At 44.0% G+C, this 10,969-nt stretch overlaps 1 protein-coding gene across 1 annotated transcript in view; it reads left to right on the top strand.

The window, feature by feature from the left end:
* SDCBP2 (syndecan binding protein 2) overlaps positions 1-10,969 on the top strand; it is a 42,058-nt gene that overhangs the window by 30,727 nt on the left and 362 nt on the right. Inside the window, exons 5-9 of the mRNA XM_077460432.1 lie at positions 1,251-1,412; positions 2,317-2,492; positions 4,985-5,156; positions 8,199-8,290; positions 10,111-10,969. The exon at positions 10,111-10,969 is cut by the window's right edge and continues 362 nt beyond it. Of these exons, the coding sequence (XP_077316558.1) occupies positions 1,251-1,412; positions 2,317-2,492; positions 4,985-5,156; positions 8,199-8,290; positions 10,111-10,165 (657 nt within the window). The 3' untranslated portion in view covers positions 10,166-10,969. The remainder of the gene's footprint in view (positions 1-1,250; positions 1,413-2,316; positions 2,493-4,984; positions 5,157-8,198; positions 8,291-10,110) is intronic.

Here is a 10,969-nt window from a genome sequence, read left to right on the forward strand (position 1 = left end):
AATGTCGGTGCTGGTGATTGGTTGCACAGGCTCAATAAGCTCCAACTAGGATCAGCTTACCAGTAACTACTTCTTTAGTATCCCAATGACAAATATGGGGTGCAGGAAGAAAAATGCCTACCCACTCAAGGTTCTGGTTCAGTAAATCTATTAGGTTGGGAGCCCCATACATGTATGGAGATTCTCCTATTCCTTATACAGAACACACCCACTTTATGAATTCACCCGCCCACTGGGGGGTGCTGTTCTAATCTGCTAATGCTCTAACATTTATTAAAGGCAGATTGGCCCATTACTACGTTTCTGAGAAATGATATTAAGAAACAAAACGTTAATCTTTTAAACAATTATTAAATGTATCGAATTGTATTCTATACATCTTGAAAATAAAATATTTTGAAAGTAGGGACCAAACTTTTGTAGCTAAAAGACAGAAGTTCATCCCTACTGCCAACTTCCTTATGGAGATTCTCGGATCCTGGGATTCTCTGACCACAGACAAGTGGAGCAAGGAGATTGTCAAAAGAAGTCAGAAATTGTGATCTGCAGACTTGTCCTGGGGTCAGTGTGAAATCAATGTGACAGGCAGGAAGCTGGCATCTTCATGGGCAACCTACACACGTTTTTCTTTTTAAGTGAGGGTTTTGGAGAGAGTAGGAATGTGATAAAACCTGGCCTGTATGCCATTGGTGAGATTTCTCATCACTTCCTGTCCTAAAGCCATAACAGGAAGTAATGGGGAAATTTCACAGCACTGAAGACAACAGGAAGTGAGAGAAAAATCTATGAGGTGAGGGGAAATCCTCTCTTCGTTGGCACTGGAACAGGTGCCCTCAACTCTTGTGGGGGTGACAAGTGTAAAGATCTGGGTATCCCCTTCCTTTATGTGACGAGGTGTATCAGGCTAAAAAGAAGAAATCACCTCATTTGGAGGAGAGGGGGGGGGGGGGGGAGACACACTGCAATAAAAAAACTCAACAGAAGGTCTGATCATTCCAAACTCCATCCAACATACAGGGCAAAATCAAGTGACTCTCCCTAATGGGGGCACACCAAAAAAAAAAAAAAAAAAGTTTAGATTATCCCCTTGTACACACCAAAATCCTCCACACATCTGACTTTTTTCAGACTCGCAGAAAACAAGTTTATTTTTATGCCTTTTGTCTGATAGAAAATGTTGCGCAAATCACCTCCAGTTTAAGTAAGTCTATTGAGGCTTCCACTGACATTTAGGTCTGTTTTCTGTGCAGGAAGTGGCGGTCCCCCACACCATCTCAGGCGGGTTGATTGCCCCCGTCACTGGTAACGACGTTGGTCTGAGACGTGCCGAAATAAAACATGGAATGCGGGAGCTGATCTTATGCAAAGACGAGAAAGGGAAGGTGGGCCTGAGATTACGAGCGATTGACAAGGTAAGCACACGAGGAGAGCTGCTTTTTTGGGGGGGGGGGGGGGGATCGGATATACATGGTTCAAATCTTGGCTGAACCATTAATGGGCAGGCTGAATGTACCAAGTTGATCAAATCAATCAACTTGGGTGCAACCAGCCTGGGTCTGCTTGCTTGTCCCGCCCACCGCCTGACCAGGAGAAGACAGTGGCCTGGCAAGAGGGATTCCCCTGACCATACTGTCTGTTGATGGGAGAATCATGCGAGTTTCTTCCCTGCAACCTGTGGTTGGAGAAAAGAAATTTGCAAGCCTCCACTATTCCACTGCTTTGTCTGTAACATATCAAGCCAGTTAATTGGATGAGGTATTTTTTTTTTTGTATGAGGAATACTAAAGGGGGAGATTAAAAAAACATAACTGGTGCAAACTGGATATTCTGCACAGTTGCTCCATATTCTATCAGCTTCTATCTTCAGCTTTGTAAATTAAAGAAGCCGACTGGCTCTCCATGATTCCGATTCTGTCAGCTCCGGTCTTAGACTCAGTTCACAAATGAGCTACATCCGTCTCACAGCAGGGGTCCGGTGTGTGCTGGTTCAGGTTTGATTCCAGCCCAAATTTTGGGCTGAAACGGATCGCAAAACGCACCAGACCCACTGCAAGGATATGTGAACTGGCTCCACAGAGAGCTGATCAAAATCTCCTGCTAATTGCAAATTGAACGCAGGGATCCCGCATCCAATTTGCAGTAGTGTGAACCCAGCATTTAGGCACTTTACTCCAGAACGTGGGAACTCAGATGCAGAGAGCACGGGGGGGGGGGGGGGGGGGGGGGGGATTTGAATTAGATGAAGACCTTTGGGTGATTGCAAAGTCCAGTTTGGGCAGCAGAGATACTGAAGAATTGTTTGTCGTATGTTTCCAGGGAATATTTGTCCAGCTGGTTCAGGCTAACTCTCCATCCTCTCTGGTCGGTTTACGGTTTGGAGATCAGATTCTGCAAATCAATGACCAAGACTGTGCCGGATGGAGCACCGACAAGGCACACAAAGCACTGAAAAAGGCCGGACAGGACCGAATCAGCATGATTGTACGAGACCGGTGAGTTCCCAAAAGATAACTGCAATGTGAGAGGCCCCTGGGGGCCGTGAGGGTCCTGTATAGAATGTGAGCAGCCCCCCCCCCCCCCCCCCCACAATCACCTGACAGCCCCTTATACTCAGAGATAAAACAATCAGCAGTTTACACACTTGTATTTCCCAACAGCTGGAGGCACAGGCTGCAAGTTGTGCATTTACACAATTTTTTATTAATACAAAGCATTCCTGGATGGTAAAACAGACCATAAATTCCACTTTATTAGCCAATAAACACTTTATTAGACCACAGACGTACATCATTCTGTCATCAGGTGTGTCTCCAGAGTAGCACTTCTAGCTCTGATATCTGCCAAATACGCTGGGCCTGTAATGTTGAAGCAGAGAGAGACAAGAGCCAAGAGTTAGCCAACATTACACTAGTACACTGCCCCCTCGTGGAGAGATGTATACATACTTCTTACAGATAGATAAATATATTCTAAAGCCTTGTACACACGATCAGATTGTTGGCCAACAGAGCGTCAGACTTTTGTCCAAAGGACATGTGCCAGTATCTTGTGTTGCATACACATGGAACAAAATTATTGGCCAACAAACACAAACGTAGTGACGTACTACATGGAATTTCAGCACTTAAGCACCTTCTGCCAATTTCATGTTTGGTGAGCAGCAATTTCGAGCATGTACGTGTACTTTGGACTTCTGTGTGACGGATTTGTGTACACACGATAAAAAGATCTGACAACAGACCTTTGTCCACCGAAAATTTACTAGCCTGCCATCCAACATTTGTTGGCGGAAAGTTGGACAAGTGTCTGATGGAGTGAACTAACGGTCGGATTTAGGCAACAGTCTGTCATCACACAATCCCCTGCCGAAAATCTGATCGTGTGTACAAGGCTTTAGTCTAGAAGCATTGCTATTATTAAGGTGCTTTAACCCTTTCCTATCTCCAGCCCCACCATCCCTTTAACAGGTACTTTATGCTTTTGGGCAGGGGGGGGGGGGGGGGGTGGCGTGGACTAGGGCAATCATGTGATTGGCTGTCACAGCGAGCAGTAGCCAGCTCCCAACCATTAGTGGGAAAGCAAAAAAATCTTTGCCACTCGTGGACACGTGTGTGGAATTTGCTGCCATACATGTTACATGTGGGCATCAAGGAGGTCAATTAAGGGAGGCAAAAAAAAAAAAAAAAAAAATGCAAGTTTAAACCAGGACAGTACCAGTGTTAATTTTGTCGACTAACTTAATACCATTTTAGTAGACTAAAAAAAAATTGAGATGACCAAAACTAAAAATGGCACTTTAGTCAAAAGACTAAAACTAAATTAAAATTTGACATCAAAATTAACACTGGTCTGTAGTGCATGTTCATACCTCAATAACATTATATTTTTCACTCCAGCAGTATATAATGAGTTTGGAAATTGTAAATTATGCACTACAAATTTAACTACACCCATTAGATTTTAGATGACTAAAATTAATTTTAGTCGACTAAAATGTACTGCCGATTTAATCGACTAAATACGACTACAACTAAAAAATAATTGCAGAAGACTAAAATGGGACTAAAACTAAAATGCCATTTTAGTCCCAAGACTAAATCAAAATTGATCGACTGCCAAAATTAACACAGATCAGTACCCCCAACAGCTGCTCCATCATTCCGGGGATTTGAAATCCCCACTCGTCTCCCTCTTCACTGTGCAGTAGTTCCAAGAAGGACCAGACCCATTCTGATTGGTCGTCAACGTGCATTGATCTGGTCTGTCTCAGAAGCAGTGCAAAGAGTAGAAGGAGAAGAGTTGGGGGTTTAGAATACCCAGGCCGCTGGAGCATCTGTGGAGGTGCCAACAGCTTGGCAAGCTCAGTGGTGAGTACAGCACGGGAGTGGGGTTGGGTCACCTTTACATTTTTATTTTTTTATTTTTTTTTATGTAAAAAAAAAAAAAAAAAAAAAAAAAAAAGTGAACACTTCAAGTGCATATTATAGGTTTTATATGGAGTAAAACTTCCTTGGTCTTTTTTCTCTTGTTAATTATATTGGAGTTTAAGTGTACATAATATACAGTAAAGTTAAAATGTTTCAATAGACAGCATAATAATAGTAGCTCACATTATTGCTATAGCGTACATATGAAGGCTGCCACTACCGCTGTCCTTTCCCCAGTGTGTTATTTCCCTGGCTTTCTCTCGATTCATTATTTTAGTTGAAGCAAGCATGCAGCAAGTGAAGTCAGGGACCAGACGGAACTGATTTACATATTTGCCAGGGAGTCAGAAGGAATAGAAGCATTAGGGTGGATATAGCAGACAGGCATTAATTAGCTCCAAAAGAAACGCTCAGCAATGTCATCCTCTGTGTAAAGGTTTAATTTCAAGGGGAATTGGGCAGTAGGCAAAACACCAATTCCTTCATAAGTGAGGTCTCTGCAGGGGAACTTGAAGTAAACAAATGTAAATTGTACAACTTCTGTATTCTGTTCACAGTCCATTCCAGCGCACAATAACGCTGCAGAAAGACAGCGCAGGACAAGTCGGGTTCATTGTCAAGAAAGGACAGATCTCATCACTGGTGAAGGACAGCTCTGCTGCCAGAAATGGGCTGCTAACCAACCACTACCTGTGTGAGGTCAATGGGCAGAACGTCGTAGGACTCAAGGTAAGCCGAGCTCTCATATGGTGGGAACATTTAGGGAGCAGAAATGGGTTTTCCTAAAGTGCACATCACAGGACTACTCGGGTTATGCTGCCACCTTTAGATTAAATAGGCACTGGCCCAAATAAAAATACATATATATTTTTAGATATAACCCCGCTCAGCTAAGCTTCAGTTTTTAGCAAATATCCTCTGTTATGCATGTTCTCTTTTCTTTCATGAGCTTTAGTCTCATACTTGGGGCAAGTGCCTCCAAGGGCTTCATCCAGATAGGTCACCACAGCCATTAGTCCTAGAGAGACTCTACCCGGAGCCCACAAGCAAGTGCAGGGACAAGCCTGTAATGCTGCCGGTCAGTGTGGGATACAGTGATCTCCAGGATACAGAGTACCCGATAATCTTACTGGATAGGTTCTCTACAGGTCCAGGGCACAGATTCCCTGAAGACCCTGTGTAGTGCACCCACCATGACAGGTAAAGAAGCAGCCCACTGGATGGATACATTGGGACCCCCTGATCAGTGGCACCAGCAACGGAGATCCCCTCCTCGCTGTGTTATTCACAGGGAACGCTCGCCCACTCATCCAAGTACCTGATGAACCATTACCTTCTGCTGCCATCCACTGCCCTGACATGACTACTCCTGGATAACAATCGCAATAATTTACTTGATATTATGCTACTGTGGTAAGTGTCATACCCTGTAGGGCCCGGGTCTCCTACCATAATCTACCCTGCAGGCACAGCTAGAGCCCAACTTGCAAACTATCGCCACTCACCATGGTTTGTTAATTACAGGATTACACCATGTCCCCCATGCTCTACGGTTTTGTTTTTGGGATCAAAGCCCCCAAGGGTTAGAGGCTGGGAGGGCTTGGGATGTTTTACTTGTTTCCCTTGTTTTGACCTGTTCCTCCTTTTTCTATTATTTTGTGTCTTTTTCCTCCATGGTTTTTGGCAGGATCAATCACCATGGTATCCAGTCTACAGCTATAAGAGAACTGCTACTCCTGCTAATCTATGACAGGGGTGCCCTCTGTCACCAGTACCATTTGCACTGGCGATAGAGCCTCTGATCAGGTCTTGTGGGGTGGTGGTGGGACTGATGATTGGAGGCCTGGAAGAAAAGGTGTCCTATGCGGACGACATGCTGATATATTTGGCGGATCCCCAGTCATCACTCCCCATTCTACTGAATCTTATTCTGCGCTTTGGACACTTTTCTGGTTTCCAGGGAAACTCGGGCAAATCCCTGTTTATGCTGGACCAACCCACCCCAATTAGGATAGCAAACGATATGTTACAGTTACCCATTTTGCAGGGGGGATTGGCACTCCCTTGCCTCCAAACTTATTATGTGGCCTCACAGTTGGCCCCTTGCCCATTAGTGGTAATTAGTGTAATACTTGGAATCCCTGGGTTCGCTCTGATCGCACAATACAACCTGCTCCTTGAGTTCTCGAAAAATATTAGTCAATTCCCTGTTGTCGTACTGGAACTTAGAAGGTAACAATGAAAATCCTTCAATTTATACTCACTGACTGGATACCATTTAACACTATTTCATTGTTGATTGAGCGCTGTTTGCCTGTTTCTATGTAAAAAAAAAAAAAAAAAAAAATACCAAGAGCCCCTGCTATTCCAGATGCAAGGAGGAAATTAGGACCAACTTGCACACATTGAAGACTCACCCGCGATTCTCCAGATGGTTATGGATAGGTCGCACTCCAAGTCCCAAGCCGATTGAAATTGCAGGAGCAGGTTGTCTAGGTACCCCATGATCACATACCCCCATAAACACGGGAGTGTCAACCCACTGGCCAGTACTTTGGCAAAGTCAAAGCCAGGCTGTGAAATGGAGGAACCTCTGAAGGTAGCAACAAATGGGGGACATGAAGATAAAGTGTTCTTTATGTCAATCAAGGCCAAGTACACCAATTCCATGCAGAACTTCCACACCTTCAAGAAGAATTTCAGATATGTTTTCCAGAAAAGACCAAACCCCATCTTTCTTTGGCACAAAAAGGTTAGCATAAAATCCCTTGAACCATTCTGAGGACGTAATTGGGTCTACGATGCCCTGATCTGAAAAACAAAGGTTTGTCAGACGCTGCGGCTAAGTCAGCAATCCACAAAAAAAAAAAATGTAATTAAAAAAAACAAAAAAAAAAAAAAAAAGGGGACAAGGTAGTTTGTGGTCAAAGGAGGCAGAGGGTTTCGTGGCCTTGTCCTTTGAGGAGGAGCTCTGACCACAAAAAGAAAAACAAAACAAAAAAAAAACAACAACATTTGTGAGCTGAAAAAGAAGGACCTGCCTTGCAACGAGAATCCTTAAGCTTCAGAGCCTGAGGAAGGTGCTCTTGCACTCCCCATGACATTCTTAATGATGCATCCAAGAATGTACTGAATAGGTGGACACTCGGGAAGGGCATTTCTGCAAGTACCTTCTTGGAAGTCTGGTCAGCCAACCAGCACTTAAGCCAGCGGAGACACCATAAGACCACTGAGGAAGTAGCCATAGCAGAGACCACTTGAATGAGTTTATGGCTGGGTTGCCCAAGTATTGGAGCCCCCGGACTAGTTGCTCTGCTAGTTCAACATAAGTGGGGGGGAAGACCTGCTCTGTAGTCAGCCCTTGGTGTAGCAGCTTGGCCCACTCATTCAGGGTCTTTGAAACCCTAGCCAATGCCAGGACCCAGAGGCCACATAAAACGAGTGTTGTGCTCAAGCCAAAAATGGTGCCCATGGCTCAGCCCTCTTCCTCCATCAACACTTACTGTAGTATTAAATTACAAATGGTGATAACTTAATTTCCCTGCCTTACTTTACGGTATGTGACAGAAAAGTGAAATTTGAATTTGAAATAACTTTATATAAAATACTGGAAAACCGTAGTCATAACACATAGAGGTAGTACCAACATCCAAGATAGTGTATTCATAACCAATAGGACACAAAGTTAAAATTTGTGTTAAATGGTGTTCACCACATTGTTCCTGGATGATAACAGCTCAAGCGTTAAAGCATGTGGTTTTCTTTCCATAGGATCGTCAGATTGTGGACATTTTAGCATCGAGCGGCCGCAGTGTAACAGTGACGGTGATCCCCGCTATTATATTTGAGCACATTATAAAAAGGTAAGATCACATGTCTGTCATTCTGCTATACAGAGAGGGCATCCATCTTTAAAGTAAAGTAAAGATTCACCTTTTGTAACATGTTGCACCCATATTCAGGACGTGTTACGAACAGACTGGCTCCCGCACCGCCTCAATCCATGATCTTCTCACTAAAAATAAAATAAAAAACCCATGTGGCTCCTGCCGCTTCACTCATTCACAGGGTCCTGTGAATGGAAAACTACAAGGCCCAGCAACCTTTGCAGCCATCAGCTTGTAGTTCTCATTAAACTACCAGGGTGCTGTGGTGTGTCCCAGTAGTTCATTCTCTCTTCCTGTCAGATTTTATATACTTGGGTGTACAGCAAAGCAGATACACTGGCAGATCTGCGGAGACCTGCATTGCACCAGCAATCTTCTGATCCCTGGTGCAATGCTTTACAGGCTCATCTTTTTTTTTTTTTTTTTTTTCTAAAAAATTAAGAACTTATCCTTTAACTGCTTGACCACTGGGCACTTAAACCCCCTTCCTAACCAGACCAATTTTCAGCTTTCGGTGCTCTAACACTTTGAATGACAATCACTCAGTCATGCAACACTGTACCCAAATAAAATATTTTGCCTTTTTTTTCACACAAATAGAGCTTTCTTTTGGTGGTATTTAATCACCTCTGGATTTTTTATTTTTTTGCGCTACAAGTCAAAAAAGACTGAAAATGCGATAAAAATAAAATAAATTTTTTTTTTGTTTCTGTTAAAATGTATTGCACAGTGTTGCAGAGTATTGCACAGTATGGGCAGAGTACGGTAGAGTATTGTAGAGTTGTCACAAAGCAGTGCTGTGGGCACTACACATCCAGCCCACAGCTCTGCTGCAATCTCTCTCCTCGCACTGTACCGATCGGTACAGAGAGGGGGGGAGGGAGGAACCGGCGTCATGACAGGATGCCGTTTGTTTACAAGTGGTCGCTCCGTCATTTGACGTAGTGATCACGTGGTAAACACCTGCTACAGGGGGGGCGTGAGCAAGATTCTGGGACGCCCTCCCAGAAAAACCCAACTGTACTGTAGCAGTCTTTCAGCTATGGCCCAGCCGGCAAGTGCTTAAGATCACCCAGCCATTGGGGCCAAAGCTCCTCCCTGCAGCTCAGCAATAGTGTTTTATTGTACAACATTTCTACAGCTGCATCTGAAGCATTCCTGCAAGTAGCTGTGTGAAAATTGTTAAAAAACAAACATGTTATACTTACCTGCCCTGTGTAATGGTTTTGCACAGAGCAGTCTAGATCCTTCTCTTCTCGGGTCCCTTGCCGGCGCACCTGGCCCCTCCTTCCATCAATTGCCTCCCGCAGCTTTCTATGGGGGCACCCAAGCTGCAGCTCTGTGTGTTCATGCATCCATGAAGACACAGTTCAAGCCTGCCCCCTCCCTTGCCCAATTGGCTAACTGACTGATTGGAAGCAGCGAAAGCCAATGGCGCCGCTGCTGTGTCTCAGCCAATCAGGAGGGAGAGTTCCGGACGGCCGAGGCCCTCATGCACATCGCTGGATAGAGATGGCGCTCAGGTATTAGGGGGGCTGCTGTACACAGAATGCATTAAGAAAAAAAAAAAAAAAAAAAAAAAACACCTTCTGCCTTTACAATCGCTTTAGGTCATAGATATCTACTAAACAGCAGGTAAAATTAGTGATTTTTTTTATTTATTTTTTAAAGTTACTATATATTGCACACATCTCACCTCTAGCAAGTCTTGTAAGCAAAAGCAGGAAGAGGGGTTAAAATAGCTTATTGGGAAAGACCCGACATCGATAATTGTTATCTGTTCTTTTTTTTTGCAGAATGTCATCTGGTGTCATGAAGAACTCTATGGATCACTCTATCCCAGAAGTGTAACAGGGACATGTACACGGATGACACAGCAATGTGCACCTTTGAGAGACTGCTCTATGGTGTGGGGTTGAAATACAATTCTACAATGCACTTTTATTTTCCTCCTGGTGGGGGAGATCTGATGGCGTACATCTTCCTGGAAAAACAGAAGCTGTGATTTCTCCTTGTTTGACTCTGCACACACTCATCCTATGTACTGCTGCCTAAATGTCCATCCTAGTGGATCTGTCTGTATGGAACGCCTAGTGTACAAGTTAATAGTCTAGTGCTGCGATTCTCAACCAGAGTTCCGTGGAACCCTAGGGTTCCTCCAGAGGTTGTAGGGGTTCCTTCCTTGCATTGGGCAATTTCTGCCTCTCAGATAAGTTCCCACCAACACCATTGATCTTTTTAGCTATCTGTAAGGAGGTAATTCTTCCCAATGACCACAAGTGTAAGGACCATTCTTCCCACTGACCATCACATCAATGTATCATGAGTTGTAGATTTCTAGTTTTTAGCAGGGGTTCCCCCGAGACCGGAGAACTATTTCAAGGGTTCCTCTGTGTTGAAAAGGTTGAGAAAGGCTGATCTAGTGTACAAGGTCAGAATGAGATATAGGGGGACAGACTTGAATCTACTTTTACCACTTTGCATGTTACATGGACCAAAAAAAAAAAAAAAATCATCAATACCCGCAACTAGTGATCAGTTTCCATACATACAGGCAGATCAGGGCGATCCAAAGCAGACACGCCGTGACACACTCACCTCCATAGTCATCACTTCTCTATCCAGTTTTCATACGTTGCAGACGACCCATGTAGT

Source organism: Lithobates pipiens, unplaced genomic scaffold (assembly GCF_037356315.1).
Source record: "Lithobates pipiens isolate NorthernLeopardFrog02 unplaced genomic scaffold, aLitPip1_a1.2 Scaffold_28, whole genome shotgun sequence".
NCBI classification, from domain to species: Eukaryota; Metazoa; Chordata; class Amphibia; order Anura; family Ranidae; genus Lithobates; species Lithobates pipiens.